The sequence below is a fragment of the Colobus angolensis genome, unplaced genomic scaffold, assembly GCF_000951035.1.
Source record: "Colobus angolensis palliatus isolate OR3802 unplaced genomic scaffold, Cang.pa_1.0 Scaffold267, whole genome shotgun sequence".
Lineage (NCBI taxonomy): Eukaryota > Metazoa > Chordata > Mammalia > Primates > Cercopithecidae > Colobus > Colobus angolensis.
In genome coordinates this window covers 244,743-270,775 of record NW_012115899.1, presented here as the reverse complement: position 1 = coordinate 270,775, position 26,033 = coordinate 244,743, and the positions used below count along the sequence as shown (strand labels likewise).

General features: G+C 50.2%; 1 protein-coding gene across 1 annotated transcript in view; it reads right to left on the bottom strand.

Annotated features, from left to right (window-relative positions):
* Positions 1-106: 106 nt before the first annotated feature.
* The window catches only part of ANKFY1 (ankyrin repeat and FYVE domain containing 1), a 104,343-nt gene continuing 78,416 nt past the window's right edge, over positions 107-26,033 (bottom strand). Inside the window, exons 12-25 of the mRNA XM_011947465.1 lie at positions 21,894-22,122; positions 20,883-20,981; positions 20,467-20,620; positions 18,932-19,100; positions 18,015-18,133; positions 16,508-16,664; positions 15,646-15,846; positions 13,888-14,064; positions 10,384-10,531; positions 9,832-9,922; positions 8,885-9,009; positions 6,918-7,064; positions 5,408-5,498; positions 107-4,181 (exon numbers count right to left, since the gene is read on the bottom strand). Of these exons, the coding sequence (XP_011802855.1) occupies positions 4,049-4,181; positions 5,408-5,498; positions 6,918-7,064; positions 8,885-9,009; positions 9,832-9,922; positions 10,384-10,531; positions 13,888-14,064; positions 15,646-15,846; positions 16,508-16,664; positions 18,015-18,133; positions 18,932-19,100; positions 20,467-20,620; positions 20,883-20,981; positions 21,894-22,122 (2,040 nt within the window). The 3' untranslated portion in view covers positions 107-4,048. The remainder of the gene's footprint in view (positions 4,182-5,407; positions 5,499-6,917; positions 7,065-8,884; positions 9,010-9,831; positions 9,923-10,383; positions 10,532-13,887; positions 14,065-15,645; positions 15,847-16,507; positions 16,665-18,014; positions 18,134-18,931; positions 19,101-20,466; positions 20,621-20,882; positions 20,982-21,893; positions 22,123-26,033) is intronic.

Here is a 26,033-nt window from a genome sequence, read left to right as displayed (position 1 = left end):
CACGTGTTAGCCAGGATGGTCTCGATCTCCTGACCTGGTGATCCGCCCGCCTCAGCCTCCCAAAGTGCTGGGATTACAGGCGTGAGCCACCGCACCCGGCCTGGAGTTTTCTAAAATTTGTTTCTAATGCTTACTGGTATTTCTGCATTAGAAGTAACTACAAATGTCTTATTAAAGTTTCCACTTTAAATGCACAATTTTACTTCATTTTATTATAATTGTTACAGAAAATGCAAATATCAGTATTTGAAAAATACATTCCATTACACAGACTCCAAAGAAACAATTCTGATAAGCGCCATGGTCCTCTATGATGCCATCACCCCACACTGAGCACCGCCCCGAATGGGTTGGAAGCCAGGTATCAACCCACATGTGTGCCTGCAGTTTCTGCCCAGCTACTGCCCCTCCTCTGGGGTCACACAGGGATGTTGTAACAGCCACCTCCGCACATCTGCCAAAAAGGGCAAGTCATCAAGGCCAGCAGTCTCAACTCAAGACTCCCTAGCTGCAGGAAACCAATGTGGTCAGTTGTAACAGGTTAATATATTATTTATGCCACACACAAAAGGAATTGTACAGGCAATGATCTTCCAAAGAAAGTCTTTAAGGCATCTGTAACTTCTGGGAATTTCAGGGTTTTTATCTTGTCAGTCAGCTCTTCACTAAATTACTTCCAGAGTGAGAAGGTAGCTCCCAATTCCCTTCGGCAAGTTGGTGCCGCCTCCTTCCTCTGCCACCAGGCTGGGCTGGGGAGCTTTGGTGCTTCAGATAGTTCTTCTGGGACTTGTCCCAAGGGAAGCAAGTGTCTGTCATGGAAGCATTACCCTTACTTGTTCCTGCTGCTGTCACCTGGGAAGTTAGCTTGCCTTTCAGGGCTAAGCATTACATAGTTAAAAAATGTTCTTTTTCTCCAGATAAAAGAAACCTAGATGGAAGTCAAGGCTCTCCCCTTTCCCAAGACCTTCCCTCCACTCCATACCCATGGACAAGATCAGTGCAGAAGCGGTTCATTACGGCAGGTGTGGGATATGAGCGGGGGAGCGGAGAAACCACACACACACAGAGATCCACACAGGGACCCATTCAGGGACAAGAGTGAGGACACAGAACGGGGTGGTCAGAAATGACTCGGGGCTCTGAGGTAGAGGACTGAAGGTCGCGTAGACCCCACTCCTTGGAGAGAACGTGGCAGGTGAACTGAGCAGTTGAATCCAGCCTCAACTAAATTGGTAACTGGGGTTGACAGTGCACAGGCCCAGAACTCCAAATGGAACATGTTCTAACATGTTCAGTGAGACACCACGAAAAAGATGACTGAAAGTCAAAAGTCCTAAGTGTAGGCACTTAAGTTTACGGGAAATTTCGGTGTTAGAGGATCACAGCAAATCAGTTTAAGCCATTCGATTTATATATAGCACGTGGTCCGTACCTTTGTTTTAAAAACGACAACAAAAGACTGTTAAGAATACACTGAATAATAAATCTGGCGATGAGCAAAGGGCAGTTCAGAGCAAATTCAGCGTAACAGCGTTGACTGTTGCAGCAAATTATGCTTCGGTCAAGTTTATTTTTCCTGCTCCACGCATTCAGAAGTGGCGACTTTCTGAATGAAGTTAAGTTTTTGCTACTAGTACTTAAGCTACTGATGAAAACTTACCCACAGCTAGGCAGTTTTGTACTCAAGTGTTGACGGCAGGGAGAGCACGGGAAGGGCTGGAAGCATGCCTAGTCCCAGCCAGGGCAGTGCATGTTGGAGTCCACTAGGACGGTTCTCACTCAAGGAGCCTGCTGAGCGCAGTCCAGCGAGTGTCTGCGTGGTCGGGGGACTTCCTAGGTCTGTGGAAAGAGGCTTTTCCTATATCCACAGGAATGCACCCTGCAGCCAATGGACAGCAGGACTCAGTGTTCTCCCAGTCCATAGCTAGTCAGTACCACTGCTGTCCTGGGACTCAGGCTAAGAAACAGAAGCTCGAATCAACATATTTTAAACATGATCTTCAGATTCTAAGTGCAATGACAGGCGAGACTGTTACTGAGATTGGTGTGGCAGGGCATGGGTAGAACAATTGGCCTCACCCTTGACTCATCTCCCACATTCCTTTTCCAGAACAGGTCTCCATGTGCCAGCCACTTCAATTCATACCCAAACCATGCTTCTCTTCCTTTCTAACTCGGGTAACCAAGCTACCTAAGCCCCGCCTGCTTCCTTATGGCCCTTTTCAGGTAACAGAAAACGGAAACTGACCACATGCCTCACATGGCCAAATGTCTGCCAAGACTAGCAGAGTTTTTCTATTAAAAATTCTGTATGAAACATGTCAGACTGGGAGACGGGAATGCTTCTAGTTAATTGTTTTCTTTTAAACATTGTGCACAAGCTTATATTAACATAGAAAGCATATATATCTTATAAATCACAGAAGCTTTTTTTTAAAGTAGTACTCCAGTTTATCAGTTCATTTCACACACGTATTTAGGCAACAGAATGTATAAATCTACCGCAACACAGAGGACACACTATCCAGAAAAGAATGAACAAAAAACAGGCTGTTGCAAAAATATTTAGTCCCTTTACACATATATTCAAACTTCATTAATGCAAAAAAAATGTAGTGGTTATTAAATGTCTGGAAGAATCAGTATGTATGATTGAGACTGTTAATCTCTGAGTATAACACATATTGTTCATCTCAGAGTTGTTCTGTTTTAAAGCAGTGGTGGATGCTTCTCTTTAAATGTGCATTTTTTAGAAACTGGCCAAACCTTCAAAAGAAAAGTTTAACACCTCATGGTTCATATATGTACTAGCAGCGACGCCGGCCCAACAAGTTCTGGCGGCCTCATCCAGCACACAAGCCAGAGACTTCCAAAATAAGGTGGTGCACAGGTGGCCAGGGCCCTCGGCTGGTGGCCCTTCATGGGGCAGGGCAAGCTACCCAGAACTGGGACCAACAGCACTCGCAGCATCACTAGGGAGGATTTCGGCAAGAAGCGTTTGTGTCAAGGACATAGGACCTGCCGGCCTGAGGCTGGAAACGCCCTTGGGGCTGAAGCCTTAGTGACTCCACCTCTCATCACTTGGCCTGTGTGAATCTCTTGCTTTAAAAGATGCTCTGTCGAGTTTTTCCTGGGAGGCCGTGTGAGCGGAGGCCCAGTCACAGCTGAGCATTAGAATCACCGATGCAAGAATGCGTGAGGGTATTTCTGAATATGGATTTTTAAACTGGGATCACCAATAATGCAGCTCTATAAAAAGTGCAGCACAATAAAAGTGCATTTCCTCCAGCACTCTCCAGCGGCAGAGTGACTGTGGACTCCACAGACAGGACGCAGCAAGACGAGAGAATGAGACGGCTGCTACGAGGCGCCAGGCGGCCCAGCTGCACTCCTGACACCTCAGTAGCGTGAACACTGTAAAGCTTTCAGTTGTTAAGGCCACGAGTTTTCAGCTCTCATCTTTGAACCCTGTTAAGAAAGATGTCACCTTTTTAAAAGGGGGAGCTCACTAAAAACACAGCTTAGCTTAAAAAGAAAAAAAGACTTCAGGGCAAGAGGATCCTGTTATCTTTATGAAAACACTGTACAGAAAAGTCCACAGCCACTTACCCTAGAGTAAAGCCAGCTCATTAGCCAGCTTCCTACACTCTGAGGCTCTGCCTCCTCAGTCAGCCCAGCGGGAAGACTTCATGAACGCTCTGGGATGGACCCCAAGCTACTGGAAGGGAAAACTGTTTTCCAAGTGTCCTTGTATGTTGCTAGCAGAATGGGGAGGGGGCTAATTCCTAATCACATTTACCACGTAGGCCAAATGGCCTGGTCCGATTAGTGAGACATCTAGTGAAATCGATCGCAGTCTGACACACACACTGACAATCATATGGAATCATTTGAAATGGGATCTATCACACCATGGTCCTTAATTGTTCCAGTCTATTGCCGCAGGAAGACACCCGCCAGCTCCTGCTCTGGGTGGGGTCAGGCTGGTGAGCAGAGCAGCTGCTGGGGAGGTGACCAAGGATGTGGCCTGGGCCCTCCGGGGGGTTCACTAAGAGACCCCACCCAGAGTCAGTACATCAAAACAAATGTTGCAAACTCGCACAGGCTTGTTCAGATCAAACTTTATAATGGGAATCTCCTTGGTCGAGCATTTATGGCAAAGAAGACGTCCGCAGTGACGACTGTGGAAGCAAAGAGAGGAAGTATGAGAGGAGCCCTGACGACAGACTCTGCTTCCTGGCAAGTGAGGACAACTGCAGCAGGGCCTGGCAGACAAGGCGCCCGCGATGCTACTCTGGCAACTCTGCCAACTGCCAGCCAGGTTACCGTAATTCATGTAGAAGTTTTAGTCTATGAAAACAAAACTCTAGTCAATCATTATGTTAAAGCAATACTGAAGGCGGCTTTTTTTTTTTTGATCAAGAGCAGCTCGGGCCGGGCGCGGTGGCTCACGCCTGTCATCCCAGCACTTTGGGAGGCCGAGGCGGGCGCATCACTCGAGGGCAGGAGTTTCAAGGCCAGCCTGGCCAACATGGTGAAACCTCGTCTCTACTAAAAATACAAAAATTAGCCGGGCGTGGTGGCGCATGCCTGAATCCCAGCTACTCAGGGCTGAGGAATGAGAATTGCTTGAACTCGGGAAGTGGAGACTGCAGTGAGCCGAGCTCATGCCACTGTACTCCAGCCTGGGTAACAGAGCAAGACTGTCTCAAAAACAAAAAGAGAGCAGCTCATCACTATCTTTGTTATCTCTTTTTTCTTTTTTGAGATGATGTCTCGCTCTGTCGCCCACGCTGGAGTGCAGTGGCGTGATCTTGGCTCACTGCACCCTCCTGCCTCAGCCTCCCAAGCAGCTGGGATTACAGGTGCCTGCCACAACCCCCAGCTAATTTTTGTATTTTTAGTAGAGATGGGGTTTCACCATGTTGGCCGGCTGGTCTCAGAAACTCCTGGCCTCAAGTGATCCGCCCGCCTCTGCCTCCCAAAGTGCTGGGATTACAGGCATGAGCCACCGCATCTGGCCTATCTATCTCATTATAATGGGAACAGCTCCTTAGTTCTCGGCAAAGCGCCCCATACTGAGGCACACCATGAGGGCAGTAGCTCATCTCAGCTTTGCTGCAGGCAGCAAGTCAGGGAGGACAGCACAGGCCTGGCAGGCTGCCTGGGAACTGTGCACCTTCAGCTTCCAGCAGGAACGCCACCAGTCTGCAGGCTCCCTGCCTTCCCTACATCTCTCTTCCTCAGTAAGATCCCTGGGTGTGCTCATCTCATCCCTCCATTTGGTCAAGTTTTGCCCATGAATGTGCAGGACCCAGGCAAGTTCATGGCCTATCCTGGAGAAGGGGGAAGCAATGACGTCAGCGGAAGTCCCCTCACTCCTTTGACAGTGACGCTGGGGCCTTACCAGTGATGTTTGCGAGTTGTGACTCCAAACTTGGCAGTGCACTCATAGCAGTACGAGCCGTCGCACCATGGAGGCTCCTTGGACAGCATATCTGTAGCACAAAGGGGAGAGGACTAGTCCCGTCAAACAGCAACTGCGCCAGGCAAGCCCCAGGGCTTAGAGGGAGCAGGGAAACAGACCAGTAAGTGCGGCCACCCACTGCCACATGACACAGGTGACGAAGGAGCAACAGGTTCTAAGTGGCTCAGGGCCAGCTTCCCAGAGGAGACTGGAGGATCAGCCCTTGCCCGGGAGACTTGGGGAGAAGGAAACAGTGGTCAACGCGGTGAACCAGCGATGATGTCTGTGGGGGAAACACGTAGTCAGGGATGACTGGGACAGAAGGCACGGAGGGAGGGAACAGAAACCACATAGCTAGAAAAACTGGCCAGGGGAACAGAGGATGGGACGAAGACAAGAGAAATTGAGGCGGCAGAATGTGTAAGACTTAGTGACTGAACACAAATGTGGGATGTGAGAGGGAGCAGGCAGAAGACACAGGTGATTTCCAGGCTTCTGGAGAGAGTGCCTGAGTCTGCGGTGGGGCCACGGGCAGAGCAACCTACGAGAAAGAACCAAGTTTTCACATCTAGGTGAGGAGTTACCAGTGCAGACAGGAATGACCATCACTTGGATCTACTGGCTGAACTCTCACTCTATGCCAGGCACTGACCGCCCTACACAGAGAGGTCCACTGAGCTCACGGGGAGGGAGCAGCATGTGAATCCGTCAGTTCCTTCTAAGTACTGGGATGTGTGTGTGTCGCCGGCCCTGTGCTGGGCACCAGAGCTGAGCTTTTAAAAGGCTAAGTGCATGGCAGAGGGAAGTTGCAGCGGACCAGGTGTCACAAACGCTGCCCTTCAACCTGGCTCTGCCACAGACCAGCTGTGCCCCCAGGCAGGTCCTGTGCGTCGCCATCACATGGCTACCAGGGATGTCTGAGCTTGTTTTCCTGCCTGTCTCTCCCCACTGTGGGTGATGACACAGCACAGGCACTCAAGGCATTCTGATTCTGTCACCTCAGCAGGGAAGAGTCAAGATTCACAAATATGAAATCGAGAGGGACGCACTCCTTTCCACAAAAGGGGCACAGGGGAGGGAGAGCTGACAGGGGCTGGAGCCGTGGGCCATTCTGAAGGTTCTAGAGGATCTGAATCAGTCTCAAGAGGACAGGTGTGCAGATAAGTGGCCAGGAGACACAGGAAGGGTGGCCTGCTGGGGCGTTTCCAGAAGGTTGTGGGACGTGGGAAGTCAACAAGGGGGAGTGCTGTGAAAAGACTGTTCACAGTGACGTTCCCAACACTGCTCACAAGTCCTTCACTTATTCAGAGAGACAGTCGCAGCTACTGCCTGGAAACGAGCAGTGCCGATCTTAAGGCACCATGAGATTGAAAGATCGCCAACACAATACACCGCGATACTAACGCCGAGACGCTGCCTGCACTGTAAGAGCAGAAAGCAGGCCACTCACCTAAAAGTCTAAACAGAAGTTGCTTGGTGGCGACCTGGTAGTTGAAAATGTTGACTCCCTGGTTGTTATTCACCCCGAGGCGAGCCCCCGACCGGACGATGGCGCGGCACAAGTTGGCATTCCCTTTCATGTATGCCAAGAGCAGCACTGGAAAACAAAAGCACGCACAGGGCTCCTTCCCACCCGGCCCAGCCGCACCCATACATGGAGGGCGGAAGAGAGCCGAGGGCAGAACAGACTGCTGGCAGGACATCTGTTCATGGAGTCCCCACAGACACACAGGGGCCCCGAGGCTCTGGAGAGACCTCTGTGGACAACCTGTAGCATCTTCCAATAAAGGATGTGGCCACGAGCCAAAGAAGCCTAGAGCAGCCACGGTTTCCGAGACGCAGTCTTTCCCACGTGGAGCTTGGGCTGCAAGAGAGCTAAGGTCGCGCAGGCGGTGAGGGGTTCACCGCGGAGGGAGTCATTACTGTGGTCTCAGGTGCCTTCCTCTGGCCTGAAACACTGGTTTCTCCACAAAGGACAAAGCTCTTTTCACCCAATGTAACTAAATCTAAACCTATGAGTTGTGTACACATGGAGAAGAAAAATCAGTATTCGGAACATGTTCCAGAAAGTTCTTCCACCCCGTGGAGCCCGTGGGAACCCACACTCTGGCCAGGCCGACCTGCTGGCCTTCCTTACAAACAATTACAGCTCACTGTGGCTCCCCTTTGCTGCCCTTTCCCAGACGCTGGGTTTACTGGGTTCCTTAGGTTCGACTCTGAAAATCACACAATAACATGAGGGTTATTCTTCCCCGTCAAATGAGGAAGCAGGCCTATGAGGGAGGACGCACCCGGTCACCCTGCTAGCATGCGACAGGGCTAGGACAGGGCTAGGCATCTGCACCCAGGTCTCTGTAAACCGGGGGCCTATACACGGAGCCTCTCCCTGCTGCCTGTTCCCGTTTACCTGCTCCCGGGCAAGGTGTGCTGAGTATGTGCTGCTCACTCCACTCCCAGGGCCTGACTCCTCTGAAGCTTAAACAACAGTGCTCACGTTGCAAGGCCACCAGCTCCTCTCAAGACCAAGAGAAAACGGTGAGAAAAGATGCGGTCCCATGTTAAGGTTCAGACAACCCCATGGTGACTCCATTTCTGCCAAGCCCACAGAGGCTCTCTCTCTAGAACAGGTGAGTGAATGAGAATGCAGCAGCCACACAGCTGTGCGGAGGGCTCTGGGCTGGGATGAGAGATCTGGTTTTGTTTCATGGGGTTACTTTTCCTTACCCGAAAAACGGGGATACACCTATGTGCACTGCTTCCCTTATGGGGCTGCCGCGAGTCCTTGGCAAGAAAACGAACGCAAGAATCATCAGAAAAGCTAGGACACACGGATGACCAGTGACCACGGGGACCCAGAGCAGCCGGGAGAGGCCTGGAGCCTCTGCATAAGAAGGCACCCTGTGTTTCTGGGCAGTCTGCCACTTGCTCAAAGCATGCCAACACATACTTGAGCGCATCTCTTCCTTTTGAAGATCCTGTGAGATGCTTATACTTTCTTTCTCTGCTAGAATTTGGGAGCTTGGTTAGGGCCCTATTTGAATGGACAAAAGTCAAATGAGGGAAACAAAAACAGGTGGGCAGGCCTGTTTGGAGAAGGGTATGGATGGTTTCAGAGCGCTCGATGCACTTGAGATGTGACGGTGTCTAAAATCAGATCCCCAGACTCCGAGATGTGACAGTGACTAAAACCAGATACCCCAGACTCCATGAGATGTGACGGTGACTAAAACCAGACACCCCAGACTCCATGAGACGTGACGGTGACTAAAACCAGACACCCCAGACTCCACGACAGGGCTCTGTAACTCACACCCAGAGGGCCCAACAGAACTGTTCTGCAAGCTGAATGCTCTCAGATAACGATGTGTGCCTGGGCTCCTGCTTTTCCAGGAAGCAGGGCGTGGCCTTGCTACATACCCGTGCTGCCGTCTGCATCCGGCTTGTCCAGAGGATACTCTGGCATGCATTCTAAGAAGAGGTCAAAGATGGCTGCCGCGTTCTCCTTGCCATATTGTCCCAAAATGTGCAGTGGTGACTGGCCTCTGATACAACAAGTTGGAAAAGTTAGGAATGTATCTGCCTTGGCCATCACACACAAAATAAATAGAATTTTCTGAATTCTGTGACGGTGGATACATCTAAAAGACATGCTGGGTTTACTGGGTTCCTTAAATTTAACTCTGAAAATCATACAATAAGATGATTCCCACTATCAAATGAGGAGGCAGGCCTATGTGTGAAGCCCTGGTTTTGTTTCATGGGGTTACTTTTCCTTACCCGAAAAACAGGTAGGGAAAAGTAGGTTCTAGAAAGTTTTTCTTTTTCTTATTTTGTATTTTACTGTAACCTAAGTGCATGCATAACAAAAGTTGTTTTTTTTTTTTTTTTGAGACGGAGTCTCGCTCTGTCACCCAGGCTGGAGTGTAGTGGCGCGATCTCGGCTCACTGCAAGCTCCGCCTCCTGGGTTCACGCCATTCTCCTGCCTCAGCCTCCCGAGTAGCTGGGACTACAGGCGACCGCCACCGCGCCCGGCTAATCTTTTGTACTTTCGGTAGAGACAGGGTTTCACTGTGTTAGCCAGGATGGTCTCGATCTCCTGACCTCGTGATCTGCCCGCCTTGGCCTCCCAAAGTGCTAGGATTACAGGCATGAGTCACTGCACCCAGCCAAAAGTTTTTTTAAGAAGCATTTTTTATTAAAACAAAATACCAGTACCAAAAGTACCAAAATAAAGTGCCCGAAGCTGGTGAGGGGCCCTAGTGGCCAGTTTTGCAGCCCCTCCCTGGGGCTGATGGGAGGCACCAGCAACCAGCAGCTCTGAGCAGCAGGCGCCGTGGGGCCCGCGCGGGCCCCACACACTCACCTGAGATTAAAGGCTTCGGCGTCCACTGTGCACTCTGTCAGGAGAACCCGGATGTTGTTGAGCCGGCCGTGCATGACAGCAAGATGAAGAGCTGGGAAGCAAATCCTCTTACTGTGCAAGCCCAGAAGCACAGGCAGAAAACTCCCCACTCCCCTCACCCGCACAGACCTCTCTGTAAATGGGACCTGGCCACAGCAGCGACCGGCCACGCACAGAGCCACCCTTTCTGGTCTTCATCACCCTCAAGGACGCGTCACAAATGCAATCTCACGCCTGCTCTGTGCTGTGCTTTCTGCTTCAGCAGTTACCCAAAGGTGAGATTTAATAGTTTCCCAAGGAGGCAGTGCAGGCTTCCAGGGCTCCTGCTCAGATGGGGAGGCTGCCCAAGGCCTGGGCAGTCGCAGGCTGGATGCCCTACCCAGAGCACTTCCTGTCACAGCTTTCTCCTGTAAAAGCCAACCTTCCCAGGGGGAGCAGACCCAAGGGTGCACTGCACCCCCACCCCTAGAATGGAGGGATAGTTCAAGCCACTAAGGAATGACTGGGAGTTACCATTGTTTCCATTCTCATCCATGGCAGCAAAGTCCACGCCATTCTCTAGGAGGACTGAGCAGATGGTGGGCAGGTCCTGCTGGGCAGCAAGATGAAGGGCAGTCTGGCGATGCTTGGTTAATTCATTCACTTTGGCTCCTGCAAGAAGCTGTTGAAGTTCATTACACGAACAGTCAGTCTCTCTGCCACAATCAAGATCCCTCTTATGGGGGCCAAGTCTGCTTGTCTTCTGACACCCACAGAGGCTGATGGCCTGCCCTGCTGACAGAGCTGGGAGCATAGGGCTTCAGGAATACTCCTGCTGAAGCAGAAACCAGCAAAACCTGTGCCAAGGGCAAACTGGCAATTACCTATCAAAATGTTAAGCAGCCATTCCCTGGAACACAGAAACGCCACTTCTAAGGCTTTCGTATACAAAAACTGTGTCAGACTGCAGTGATGTTCACTGTACTATAGAAGGGTGTCTACTGCTTGTAATAGGAAAGCCTGATGGCAAAGGGGTTTGGTTGTAAAAATTGTCATAGATACAAACAATAGAGTAAGATGATAAATATTTATCGATTAACATGGAAAGATGTTGATAACAAGTATGTTTAAAAAGCCTTGCAATTTAGAAGATAGTCCGATTCCATCTGGGGAAGACAGAGCTCTGTGTACACACAAGCACGCACGCACACAGGCACCTGGGAGGTGTTTCAAGGCATAAACGCCATACTCGGAAGAGCTGGAGTCAAAGGGAGACACTCTGTTTCATCTCCTTACATGCTTAGAGTTTTTCCACAATGACTATGTACTATTTCACTACTGTTTTCTATTTATTATTTCTTGAGACAGCAACTTGCTGTGTCACCCAGGCTGGAACGCAGTGGTGCCATCACAGCTCACTGCAGCCTTGAAAGCCTGAGCTCGGCCGGGCGCGGCGGCTCACGCCTGGAATCCCAGCACTTTGGGAGGCCGAGGCGGGCGGATCACGAAGTCAGGAGATCGAGACCATCCTGGCGAACACGGTGAAACCCCGTCTCTACTAAAAAATACAAAAAACTAGCCAGGCGAGATGGCGGGTGCCTGTAGTCCCAGCTACTCGGGAGGCTGAGGCAGGAGAATGGCGGGAACCCGGGAGGCGGAGCTTGCGGTGAGCTGAGATCCGGCCACTGCACTCCAGCCTGGGCGACAGAGCAAGACTCCGTCTCAAAAAAAAAAAAAAAAAGCCTGAGCTTAGATGATCGTCCCACCTCAGCCTCCTGAGTAGCTAGGACCACAGGCATGTGACCCTATACCTGGTTAAAAAAAAAAAAAAAAAAAAATTCTGTAGAGACGAGGTCTTGCTGTGTTGCCCAGACTGGTGTCAAACTCCTGGCCTCAAGTGATCCTCCCAACTTGGCCTCCCAAAGTCCTGATATTACAGGCATAAGCCACTGCGTCCGGCCTGTTTTTTAAAAGAAAGAACGCAGGCCGGGTGCAGTGGCTCAGGCCTGAAGTCTCAGCATTTTGGGAGACTGAGGCGGGCAGATTGCTTGAGCCCGAAGTTCAAGACCAACCTAGGTAACATGGTAAAACCTCGGCTCTACAAAAAATTTAACAATTAGCTGGGCATAATAATGGTGTGCGCCTGTGATCGCAGCTACTCGGGAGGATGGCATGGGAGGACCGATTGAGCCTGGCAAGTCGAGGCTGCAGCAAGCTATGATCAGGTCGCTGCACTCCAGCCTGGGCAACAGAGCAAGACCTGTCTCAAAAAACAAAAAAAAGAAAAAAAGGGACACAAAGAATTACAGAATCAAAACAGCAGGTGGGACCTTTACATGATGCCCTATTCATTTAGTATTTGAAGTTCATCATCCTCTTTCTGACAAAGTTTAAGAAACAGTTGCTGTAGTCTGTAGTCAGAACCCAATTTGCAGCTCCTGAGGTGAAAGGCCACCCCGGTTCCTCCGCGTGCACAGGCACTGCCTCTGGGAAAATCTAGGCGCTGGTTAGCTGCTCGGTTAGGACCCTGACTTCTAAATCCCAGCCTCCCCAGAACTCTGGGCGGCCCAGTCTCATCACTGATGGGTAAGACGTATGAGTGGATATGGGACTCTCCATACAGGCCGTCTCACAGACGCATATTCGTGGGCCCTGGTGCTATGTTAGGGACCATCACTGGCCCCACAGCTGGTTAACTGGGAGGAGAGAGGTAGGGAAGGGGTTTCAGTATAACAGGTTCAAACGGGATGCGGCATCAATTCAATGAGAAAGGAGCACGTGGACACGGGAAAACCCACTGTTTCTAGTGTTTCTGGGTGCTCCTATCATCTGTCAGGCCGGGCCCCAGGAAGGCAGGAACCTTGGTCAGGGACAGTAGACCTCCTTCCGCCCTACAGAGGCATAAAGACTGATGATCACGAGGCTGATTCCCTACGACTTTGGGACCCAGCTCTGCCTCCTTGGCTGCTTCTCCCACATCCAGTCTGTTCCTGGCATCATCAGACCCACCTCCCCTCATTCCTCCGTTCACACTCACTGCCACAGCCTCCCCACGGTCTAGTCACCGGTGAGCCCCTGCTACACCTGTGTGTCTCACTCTCAAGGCGCCTCCTTCAAATGCTGCCTCAGCTCAAACACAATCAAGTCACAAGGCTTCTCTAAAAAGTACTCTTCAGAAACAGTTACACCAAGGCAGCAAAGGCTGCTCAGGTGCCCTGGCGGCCAGTTCCGCAGCATGCGTCGAGGGCTGAGGGAGGGACCAGCGACAGCCAGCTCTGAGGAGCAGACCAGATGGGGAGGCCCTGGCTCAGCTCCGGCCTTGTTCTCTCAGCTCAGACACTTACAGTGGTTTCTCCGCCGCTGAAACATACTGGCTGCTCACAGTTCTCGGTCTGAAATGTGACACCCATGTTCTGTTTTCTGCCTGCCTCTCTAACCACAGCTCTTTCAACTCTCCTACAACTTCTACCAAATTTTCCTACATAAAACACACCACATGCACTTCTGGATCTGCGCATCTTTGCTGAGACCCTTCCCTGCCTGGGTGGTATTATGTTATACTGGAAAAAGCAGGCTTTGGAGTCCAGTGCCAAGGCTAAAATCCAACACTACTAGCTTAGATAGCCTTAGTGGGTAAAATTCTTTCTCGGCCTAAATTTTCTCTGTAAAATGTAAAACATTTCTCATACCCTCTGTGGTTTTGAAAATTCAGAGAGAGCTCACTTTAAAGTCCCAGTTGAATGCCTGACAGAGAACAGAAGCAGGTCTCCGCTTCCGCTCTGCTCCCGCCTTGCCTCTGCCGTCAAAACCCTGCTTTCTGGCAGGGCCCCATCTAGCATCTGGCAGCCCACACAGCCCAACAGGGCACTCAGGACACGCAGCCCTTGACACCATCTTCCTGAGTGCACCGGCCTCGCTCCCCAAATTCACAATGGCCTTTCACAACACCAGGCAAAGCACCTGTGATGAGATTCTGCACAAGCTCTACACTATGCTTTGACAACGTATTATTACACGCGGTATTTCTGTGTCACTTACCAAATTGCGGACAATCATTTCTGAGCCTGCTTGGACAGCGAGGTGCAGGGGGGTCAACTTGGAGGCATCCTGGACTCTTGAATTTACATTAGCGTGGACACTTATCAAGAACAGCACACTTTCAATATCAGAATTCTGAACTGCCACATGAAGGAAATTCCGGCCCTTGTTATCCACCTACAGCAACAAGTGCAAAGCAAAAGATTAGTTCCCTTTTAAGAGTACCTCCTGAGCTTCATCTGCAAGCTGAACTGACCACTGGAGAGGTCATGATGGAGACCTTCCCTCAGTCTTAGGAAACCCCCTCCCAAGAATGAACACGAAACGCCATCCCCCAACCCCACGCACAGACCCACTCTACACATCTGTGCACAGAACCAGGTGTGCACAGCCGCACCCACACGGTCAGGGGAAGGGAGCTGCTGCAGTAACACAAGCTGCCCTGGCAGCCTCCTGTAGTAGGAACCGGATGTGGAAAACCAAGAAAAGACAATCTGAAGGATAGGGAGATGAAAGCACCAAGACATCAGGACACTCACGGAGAGGCAGAGACGGAGGCACGCCTTGGAAGTCTCTCTGCTTTGGCTAAAACAGCACCTAGCATCCTAATGCCCCAGCTGCACTGCCAGCCTGACCCGAGCAGTCAAACAAAGGCTTCAGAAATGTGGAGACAGTTTCCTCTTTTACTGAGCTACAAGACTGTACACAATGCGGGAGGGAGCCCACAGCAAGTCACAGGCTTTACTCCACTGATGGAAAGCCAAGAGAGCTCAACGAAATCCAACCACATCATAGACTGGAGTTCCCAGAGCTGTCTTAGCATGCGTGTGGAGGCGGCAGTGAGCGAGACCCCAGTGCTGCACACACGGCACACTGCTTCACAGGCCCACACAGCCACAGCACATGCCAGTCCCGTAAGCAGTGGATCTGCAAAGCGCTGTGATCAACAGTGCAGTTTCACACTGGAGAGAAGAAACAGGAGAGGCCATTTCACACCACCTGAGAACATGTGAGGTCCCCACCTACACAATCCAGTCACACTTGTGACAATGCTGCAGACAGGTGGCGTACAGAAGCCTAAGACACCAAGCAATCATCTCCACCCACGCGAGGCTTTCACTTCATCCGGGTCCCAAGTTTGCATCTCCCCTTCATGAATGGCTATTTCTAAATGCTGCCAGTATTCTAGGTGCTGGCTGGAGAGTCAGGTTCCTGCAGCACTGGCCTGACAAACCCATCCCCACTCCTACTCAGACCAGTTGTTACTGCCATTTCCCACCCAGCTGGTGGTTGCAGATCAACAGTTCACTATCCAGATTTAGCAGCTGGTAAAGAACCACAAAGAACAAGGACAGCTGAGCCTGCTGAGTAACTGAACTCCTCCAAAACACTCAGGAAGTTGCCCCAACATCACAATACAAGCTCTTTAAAAGACACTCCTCACTAGGACAGTTAACCAACCTAGCAAAAGCACAGAATGAGCTCAGCTATACATGCCACAGACTTCCTACGACGCAGCCCACTGCCTCCGCTTCCGTCTCCGTCTGGCATTGTCAGGCGCTGACATACAGGCAGAGGAGCCAGATCTCCTCCTGAGCTGATGGGACATCTCAGCAGCCCCATTCTAGGACAGGGAGGACAATTTCCAACCAAAGTCCTTTCCAGGAAGAGCCATGTTTAGTTGGTGACATCTGTCTAGTCTCCAGGTTCCGCGGTGCCCAGGGACAATGTGGAGAACGCTGGGTGTTCCTCACCTACCTGCTCAGCAGCCCCGGACTCTCGTTTGAGGATGGCCTCAGCTGACTTGTTGTTCTTGAAAGTCATGGCACAGGCAAACGGGGTCAGCCCTTGTCTGTCTCGTACGTTCAAATGGATATCGGGGTGAGAAACCAACAGCTGAATGATGACGCCGTGTTGGCTGCTGATGGCCACGTGGATGGGGGTTCTTCCTTCTGCATCCTATGGAACAAGGCACAGAATGTAATGTTCAATTGCAAGATAAAACTCAGGAAAAATATGAAGGGGTATAACTTTTAAATCAAATTTCAGTTAGGAGACTCGATCAATACTCCCACCCTGTGTTTGACTCAGCTTTTAAAGAAGCCAAAGAGAAATGACTGAAAGTCACTTCCTGTTACACCACGTTCCGGCGACCCAGTGGTGACCGTGGACTCGGCACACACGTGTTTCAGATCTGCAGCGAGTCTCCGCTCTAAGCCACCACTCCTAATCTGGCTACAGGGCCTTGGATATCAATCTGCACAGGCTCGAATGTTGAAAAGCATCAAAGGGCGTAACTCAGGGGTGCTCGAGTGAGCTACCAGCATGTTTTCCTAAATACAATATGCAATTTGGGACTCAACTCTCAGTGGAAATCTGTAACTAAGGGGGAACAGGAGGCAAAGAGAGATTGCTGAAACAAATCTTCCTCCTGCTGTAGTAAGGACAAAGGCACCGAGAAGCACAGTCAGCCTGAAATCATGAACACTGCAAGGGAGGCCGTGTGTTCATGAAGAAGCAGCGCCTGGAACTGGGGACTGTGCAAGGTCCTTTGCCATAGGAGGTGGTTTCCCTCACGCTGGAGCTACATCTGTCTCCCTGGAAAACAGAAACGACATACCTGTGCATTCACGTTGGCACCAAACTCCAGAAGACACTGTACCGTCTCTTCCAGCCCCCAAGAGGCTGCCAAATGCAAAGGGGTCTGCCCATCTCTAGCCTCTTCCTCTCCTTCTCCGTTAGTGCCTGGTTGTCTGGGACTATTCACGTCACAGCCACTGCAGGGAATGGGGAAATGTAAAAAACGCCGCGCTTGGACCCGGCCTACAGGCATGCTAACCACAAATGTAGAGCGGCAGCCTCATCCAACCCAACAGCGCCTGCTGTGGCCAGCTCTGCTGTCCTTAGGCCCCGGCCTCAAATACCAGAGTCGGGGTTCCACTCCCATAGATTCTTCCGTGACTGGTCTTGGGGGTGGGCAGCCTGGGCATCAGAACCGTTAGAAACTCCCCAGGGGGAGATGCGTACATTTAAAGTCTGAGAACAAGCTGGACGCAGTGGCTCATGCCTCTAATCCCACACTTTGGGAGGCCGAGGCGGGTGGATCAACTCAGGTCAGGAGTTCACGTCCAGCCTGGCCAACATGACGAAACCCCCTCTCTACTAAAAACGTAAAAATTAGCCGGGCGTGGTGGTGCACGCCTGTCATCCCAGCTATGCAGGAAGCTGAGGCAGGAGAATTACTTGAACCCAGGAGGCGGAGGTGGCAGTGAACTGAGATCGCGCCACTGTACTCCAGCCTGGGTAACAGAGGGGGACTCCATCTCAAAAATAAAAATAGAAAATACAAAAAGAAAGTTTGAAAACCATAAAGTTTGAGCCAGGCGCGGTGGCTCATGCCTGTAATCCCAATACTTTGGGAGGCTGAGGCGGGTGGATCACGAGGTCAGGAGATTGAGACCATCCTGGCTAACACAGTGAAACCCCGTCTCTACTAAAAATATTAAAAAAAAATTAGCCAGGCGTGCTGGCAGGCGCCTGTAGTCCCAGCGCTGAGCAGGAGAATGGCGTGAACCTGGGAGGCGGAATGTGCAGTGAGCCGAGATGGCGCCACTGCACTCCAGCCTGGGTGACAAAGCCAGACTCTTGTCTCAAAAAAAAAAAAAAAAAAAAAAAAAAAACCATAAAGTTTGAAAACCACTGCTGTAAAGGCTTCCTGAATTAGCTTGGCTCCCACACATCCACACTGCGAGGGGGCCAAGAGCCTGTTAGGACTCACACACCGTGGTGGGGTCCTGCAGAGACCATCTGGTCTCCCCAGCCGTAGCCTCCTGCTTCACAGTCTGAACTGGTCTGCCATGACTACAGGAGCTCAGGCAGCTCCCAAAGCAGGACACTGACTTAAGCTTTCAGCTTCTTTGACCCAGGCCTGTGAGCTCTTCCTGCCACAAGTGAGCCTGGCTCCTGGCTGACTTGACCTGACAGAACAGTGACTCTCTGATAACCTGAACTGCGAAAGTCAAGCCGGCTACTGGTATGCCAAGACTGTAGATGGATTTAAAAAGGAAAGAGCCAGTTTGCAACAAGCGCACTAAAAAGGTTTGGAGAGATACTGGGGACTCTCAGACCTGCGAATAAGAAAGCAGGCGGTGGGCTCGTTGTTTTCATCAATGGCTCTGTGTAGGAGCGTCTGAAGGCATCCACCAGGTCCTGGACCCCAGCATGTGGCATCACAGCCATGTCTGACCTGCAGAAAAACGTAGTTATTCACAAACACTGCTGAGCAAAGGCAAACGTTTTATTACCAAGTCTGAGCTCTACGTATAGCATTAAATCCATTTTCGGATAAGATACGGTTAATTAAATGATAATTACTTTAATCTGTACCACTCATTAGTTTTACAAACACGAATTAAAATTTGCTGCGTGCAAGTTCTTGCTCTAGGTCCTGTGGGACAGACTTGGGAAGTATCAACAAGTTATGCTGAATTTGTGTCCTTTAGAGCTGAGTTCTAGAAGGGACGAAAAACACAAAGTGTCTGTGTACACCAACCGGTCCCTAGTAACACACCTGTAACTAACAGGTAAGCTCAACAACTAGCTAAAACCTCCGGGTGCGTAACGTCTTCCTCTCACGCGGCAGGCCCTTCGGAGAGCTGAACCAGAACGTGCAGGTTTGCCTCCACGTTTGGGGCCTGTCTTGCTAACAAGGGTGACAAACCTAAGACTGAGGAAATTATCACTATGGTGATAATAAGGACACCCCACAGCAAATCAGCCAGGCCCAGGAGAGGGCTGCTGAGGAAACGCCGCCATTCTCTCGCTTCTTGGTGGTTTTCTTGGTGAAGACCACCTAAAAACAAGTGTTGGCCGAGACCACATTGAACTGCAAGTTTCTTTCACGTGACTTGCAACTGCTTGTCCTTGTCCCACTATGTTACTTGGCAGATCTCCTGCTCCTGTGACAGCTACGCAGGCACCAGCTCCGCCCCTGACACAATGTCTCCCCATCTGTAAACAGAGGCTAAGGCTGTGCTTGTCTCACCAGAGTGGATGCGATGTCCTCCAGACTGTTTGCCAGGGCCAGCCACAGCGGGGGGTTCCCCTTCTCGTCAGGCACAGACATGTCCGCTCCTCGGGTACATATGGCATCGACCACGAGTGGAAGCTGGTTTCTGATGGCCAGCTGGAGGGCCGTCTCCCCGTCCCGAGTCCTGTCAGGACAGGCACACCCAAACCAACATCTGTAGTTGAGGCCAAAGCACAGAAGGTGCCCTTCCGGGCATTCCAGAGCCCAGAATCTTCCGTAGCCCTGATCATATTCACTCACAGTCATGAAGTATTTTCTCAGGGAAATTAAATGTGAAAACAGTGTCTATTCAATCTGCCTTTTTAGAACACATAACCATGTCATCTTATTGCCTCTCGAAGATAACATCCCAGCGTGTTGAATTCTTAGAGAACGACAGTCACTTTTTAGAGCATTTTAATACAGTGCCACCCAAGAACCCAGCTGACAACCCTTCCTTCCCCCGCTCAGTCATTCAGAGTCACTGGAGATCCAGGTGAGTTCTTCTGAAAATACAACCACAATAACAATTGGACTCCATGTGTTTTTCCCCCTCAAGCCTTACTGGTGGCTCATTTGTTGGAACGTTCTTCATTGTAACTGAAATTCCTTGTTAAAAACTGATTTTAGGCCGGGCACAATGGCTCACGCCTGTAATCCCAGCACTATGGGAGGCCGAGGTGGGCGGATCACGAGGTCAGGAGATCGAGACCATCCTGGCTAACACAGTGAAACCCCGTCTCTACTAAAAATATAAAAAATTAGCCGGGCGTGGTGGTGGGCGCCTGTAGTCCCAGCTACTCGGGAGGCTGAGGCAGGAGAATGGCATGAACCTGGGAGGCGGAGCTTGCAGTGAGCCAAGATGGCGCTATTGCACTCCAGCCTGGGCGACAGAGCGAGACTCCATCTCAAAAAAAAAAATAACTGATTTTAGGGCAGCTGCAGTGACTCACGACTGTAATCCCAGCACTTAGGGAGGCGGAGGCGGGCAGATCACTTGAGGTCAGGAGTTCGAGACCAGCCTGGCCAACGCGGTGAAACCCCATCTCTACTAAAAGTACAAAAAAGGAGCCGGGCGTGGTGGCGGGCACCTGTAATCCCAGCTATTTGGGAGGCTGAGGCACGAGAAACGCTTGAATCCAGTAGGCGGAGGCTGCAGTAAGCCGAGATCGCACCACTGCACTCCAGCCTGGGCAAGAGTGAGATCCTGACTCAAAGAAAAAAACAAAACAAAACCTGATTTTAGATTGTTTTTTACAATGAGACTTGTACAATACTGTGCACTGGTCCTGAAAGGTTCTGACAAGAGCAAAGGACAGCTCCTTTTCTCCATTGCAGTCAAGACTTCCGATGATTTTGTGACAACACTGCATTTGTGTGTTTTTAGAGCTCCTGTTTCCTTTCCTCTATCTAATATGAAACAAAACACTTTTCTACAAGTGAGGCTGCGCTTTTGACATCTCAACTAACTGTTACCTGGTGCTACAGTGCAGAGTGCGGCTTCATCCTACCTGACATTTATATCTGCCTGGTGCTCCAGGAGGAAGAGCGCGCTCTTGCTGTCCTGCCGCTGTATGGCCATGTGCAGTAGGGTCTGCCCATCTGACATGGTGTCATTGATGGAGGCCCCGGAGCCCAGCAGCTGGGCCGCGATCGTGTGCATGCCTGGGAAAGAAACAAGCCCCGATTTCACCCACGCTCAGCTTTTCCCGCTTCCTCAACATCTTACTACAACAGACATACCCTCTCAACTTCTCAAAGCCAGCAGTTTCCCACTGGCTCTAACAGGCTTAACTCAAACAGAAAGGTTATTTCACAACCAAATGATTAGCCCACTCTTCTCTTTCTTTCTCACTCCCTCTCTCCCGCCCAGCCCTGCTTCAGACAGCTGTCTGTCTGCAGACATGAGCGGCCCAGCACGGCTTACCAGTCCATAATGCCAGGCCCAGCACAGTCTGGTCTCGGGAATCTTTGAGGCTGAAGTCCGGAATGATTTGCAAGTTGTTGGTGGCATGCAGAGCATTGGCTACATGTTTTAAAAAGGAAAAGAACATCTGAGTTCACCATCTGTGGATCCCATTTAAAGCATTCAGTAGAGTAAGAACTCAGTTTCAAACTAACTGTTGGGTATAATACGATCAATGCTACAAAAAGAGAGGAGATAAATCTTGTCAGGACTCGAAGCCCAGAAATCTGATATTTTGGAGCAAAACTTACGGGGAAACTGAATCTTTTTAAAGCTTAAAACACTGACCTCTTCACATGAGGAAAACGGGCTCCACTATGGAAACACATTTGATTACTAGAAAGACTAAAACAACGCCCTGATGATGTTCCCTAACACACAATCTTAAAACTTTCCCTCCTACAGTCTTAACACTTCTGTGAGGACCAAAAAAAGGGCACACACCTAAAACCCCACCTCTCCCTCCAAAAAGACAATGCTAAAAAACCCCTGTCCTTAACAAGGATTGAGGCAAGAGTAAAATAAACCTCAGGACAGGAAAGAGAAGGCATGAGGAAGACTTTCTGAGGGCAACGGCCCTTCTGTCCCGCAGGGGCTGCCCTTGGCCCCTCTCTCACGGGGTGCCTGCCACAGCAGGTTCTCCAAGACAGTGCTCACACCGAGGCACAGCTTTGCTTCACCGACGCTAAGTGGCCTGGAGAAATACTCAAATAAGACAGATGGCAGAATCACAAGTTCTACCAGCTTAACCTAACAAGTGAAATGGGCAGGCCCCATCCTGAAAACACACACAGGGAAGCAGCAGTCAAGAGCCAGACTACCTGCTTCTCCAGTTTGACCAGAAAGGATTTTTTGGGAGTAAGAAACTAGCTGTCTGAAACTCACCAACAGAAGAAACATCAGCTCTGTAACTAACGACCCTAAACCGCTGTCCCCAAGTCAAAATGATGGACAGTGTTCCCACATACTTACCTTTCTGCTCCAGGAGGACAGACACCACGTCCGGATGGTTATAGGCGATCGCCATGTGCAGTGGGGTCTGCAGATAGATGTTGTCCGCCAAACCGGTCAGGGATGCAGCCTCCTTTGGCAAAGGCAGAGCTTCCTCCGTCTGCAGGTTTGGGTTGGCACCTTGCTGCAGGAGCTCTGCAGTGAGGTTGGCCAGGCCATGCCGACACGCTGTGTGCAACGGGGTTTCTCCCTGAATGGAAACAAATGGCCGAAATCTGAGTACTCACAGGAATTCCCTTCACGAAGGGAGCATGGCAGCCTGAGAGAAAAAACTCAGGTCCTGGGCTCATCCTGTCACCAGCTGACCCTCCTGATTTCTGTTCTTTTTCTCCTGAACCATCATCGCTCTCAATATCTTCTTTTTCTTTCTTTTTTTGGTTTTGTTTGGAGACAAGTCTCGCTCTGTTGCCCAGGCTGGAGTGCAGTGTCAAGATCTTGGCTCACTGCAACCTCTGCCTCCTGGGTTCAAGCAATTCTCCTGCCTCAGCCTCCTAAGTAGCTGGGACTACAGGCACACACCACCATACCCGGCTAATTTTTGTATTTTTAGTACAGACAGGTTTCACTATGTTGGCCAGGCTGGTCTCGAACTCCTGACCTTTTGATCCACCCGCCTCAGGCTCCCAAAGTGCTCGGATTACAGGAGTGAGCCACTGCGTCCGGCCCATTTTTTTTTTTGAGGCAGAGTCTCACTGTGTTGCCCAGGCTGGACCCAAACTTCTAGCCTCAAGCAGTCCTCTTGCCTCAGCTTCCCAAATAGCTGGGGTCACAGGTGTGAGGCACTGCGCCTGGTTCCACCCTTCGTTTCTTCAGTGTCTTCCCCAAGCACCTTCTGAAAGCTGGCTTCTTGACTTCACCTCCTAGGTCCTCCTTAACTGCCCTTTGCTTTGTTTCATAACTCTTTTTTTTCTAATTCTAAAAATAATATATACTTATTATGACAGAACAATAACAAGCTACAAGTGTCACCAAAATAAACAGTGCAAGTGGGAGAGCCGCGCAGCCCCCACCCGGGACTGAGGCACCGGCGATCAGCAGCCGACACGGTGGCTGTCACTGCTTCTGTAGCTCCTCACTTGCACTCCGTTTCTGTGGCCTGCTCGCATCAATCTCATCTTGAACTCTGATCAAGACCTCCTTCCCCTACTTTTAAAAGTTAAAAATTATTTTTAATGGGTATTACCGGTACCTGATGCAATATTTACAAAGAAGTTTCCTCTCACATTTGGAACCATTATTACCAGTTTCATGTTTCTCTCCATTGACAGAATACTCCCAGGAAAATGCATGTGCGCACATGCTTAAGCATTGCGGATGTCCATGTGTATGTCCGTATGTATACACACACACAGGAGTTTTCCCACGCAAACAAGTGGAAATGAACAGAACATACCACTCTGCTTGCAGTACGGCGCTTGCATACGGTGCCTGCTCTCATCAGAGCTACACATCATCATCACTTAGAGAGGCGAGAACTCTCCAAGGCTTACTGTAAAAAACAGCAAGATCCCTGGCAGTGATGTTTACAACTAACTGATCACAACCAGTTACAGATTCATTTGTTCCTTCACAGCCACTGCTTTACTTGACTAGCCTTAAAAAAAAAAAAAAAAAAAGCAAGATCCTACCTCCTCCTTTTCCCTCAAAAAATCATCCTTTCCCAGCAGGAGTCACTTTTAACTCTTCCAGCTGGGTTTTGTAAATCTCCATATTTCTAACTAACATGTTTTTATTGCTGCCTCTTGATTTTCCAGCTTTGAACATTATCTGTGGGACTCGCTACCGTGGCAGATAAGGATTGAGCGCTTTTACGCCTTGATCCAAATCCTCGCCATACAGGGGAACTATAATTGCAGTGTGAGCCCTCCCAAGTATTTCCTCTTCCTCTTCCTTGTTCTCTCCCCTCCCCTTCCCCCTCCCCTCTTCCTCAGGGCTGTCTCCTGTTCCAGACCTTCTTCCTACACATTCTCACTGGGTGTGCTGATCTACTCCACGGCTTCTGCCATTATCTACAAGCAGGAGACTCTCAAACCCAGGCCTCCAGCCCCATTTTTGCATCTTATTTTCCCACAGCCTGTTAGACATCCCTACCTAAATGTTTAGAAATTCAGAAATCACAATGGAATTTACTCTCCCCACTCAGGTTCCTCCTCCTGGCCAGTTTCCTCTGTTTTCATGGGTTCACCACAGTAATTGTTTTTTTAAGTTCATACTTCAGTGTCTTTGGGGTACCGGTGGTTTCTGGTTCCACGGATAAGTTCTTGAGTGGAGATTTCTTAGATGTTAGCACACCTGTCACCTGAGCAGGGTACACTGCGCCCAGCATCCCCTTTTATCCCCACAGCCCTCCCAAGCTGCCCCTCCGAGTCCCCGAATTCCACACGCCATCCCTGCACTGCAGCAGCTGAAACAGTTCTCTTGCCCTCGCTCCTGGGAGCCTGAAGCATGCGTGTGGTATAGACTGACTCTGCAATTCCTGCGGAACCTGCTCCTTTGGATCCCAATGCAGTGTGAGAGGACAGCACAGGCCACTGCTTGTCAAGACGACTCCCACTTGGCTCCAGCCTGGGCTCCACGGCACACCCACCATGCCAGCCATCCCAGGCAGTTTTCTCAGCTCCAGAAGAATCATACTACTTGTCTGCCCAAAACCCTCCAGTGGCTCTTCTGTCCCCACAGGATGAAGCCCACACACCGGAAGCCAGTGTTCCAGGCACTTCTGCGGCGCTGCTCTCCACAGCTTTCACGTTAGGCCTCCCGTGTCTCCACAGTTTGGGTTTGACCTAGTTTTGCTATGAAGGGTATTCAGAGAAGGAGCAACAGCGGGTAGACAATGTGGGCCTAAGGGAGGTTTTTCTTGTTTGTTTTTTGTTTTCCAAGACAAAATCTCACTCTTTTGCCCAGGCTGCAGTGCAACGGCGTGGTCTCCACTCACTGTAACCTCCGCCTCCCAGGTTCAAGGATTCTCCTGCCCCAGCCTCCCGAACAGCTGGGACTACAGGCCCCCGCCACCACGCCCAGCTAATTTCTGTATTTTTAGTAGAGACGGGGTCTCACCATGTTGGCCAGGCTGGTCTCGAACTCCTGACCCCAGATGATCCGCCTGCCTCAGCCTCCCAAAGTGCTGGGATTACATGTGTGAGCCACCGTGCCCGGCAGAGGATTTTAAGTTAGGAGAGAGTAGAGCAGTCTCTATGCTATTAGAAACGAATAGTGGGCAAAGCTAATGATGCAGGAAGAAAAGAGAGTGACACACAGTGGCAAGAGCAGAGGCATGGAGAAGGTGAGAGGGCACGAGATGCTGCGATGGTGAGCCCAGAACAAGCAGCAGTGGGCGCTGGGCCATGCCGTCACCCTGGTTGGAGAGCTGGCGGTGTGCAGATACAGTGGAGGCGACAGTGTTTTGAAAGGATGGCACTGCCCTCTCTCCTGTACCGAGATATGCTGGTCTGGCTCAGATACCAAGCTCACTGTTTACTGCCTTGCCCAGTGCTGTCGAGACAGTGTGCAACTAGACAGCCTTGTGCCAGAGTCTTAATGAGGACACCTCATTATTTATAATGAGCACCCACATAGGCACCGTGTGTATGGACAGAGGCTGGGGAACGCCCCGGGCTGGAGCATACACATAGGTATTATTTATAAGCCACTTAACCTCTCAGGACCTCAAGGTCCTTGACTCCAAAATAAAGAACTGACTGACGTGGGAACGGCTTCTTCAATCCTAATAATACATGCTGCTTCCGGGTCCACTGTGAAAATTAAAAGGGATAATAGCCTTAAAGCTGCTAGCACAAAGTGACCGTAAAATAAATGTGATCTTGAAGACAAGCACATCCTCCAGGTCTGAAAATAATTAAGTAAAAATAACTACCAAATAGTACCTAATGTCTCAGATGTTATGCTAATAAGCACTTAATGATATCATTTACTTTCATCTCAACCACACCCTATGAAATCAGTATTAACCTCATTTCATAGATGAGGAAACTAAAATTTTTTTTTAAATTTATTTATTTATTTATTTTTTATTATTATACTTTAAGTTCTAGGGTACATGTGCATAACGTGCAGGTTTGTTACATATGTATACTTGTGCCA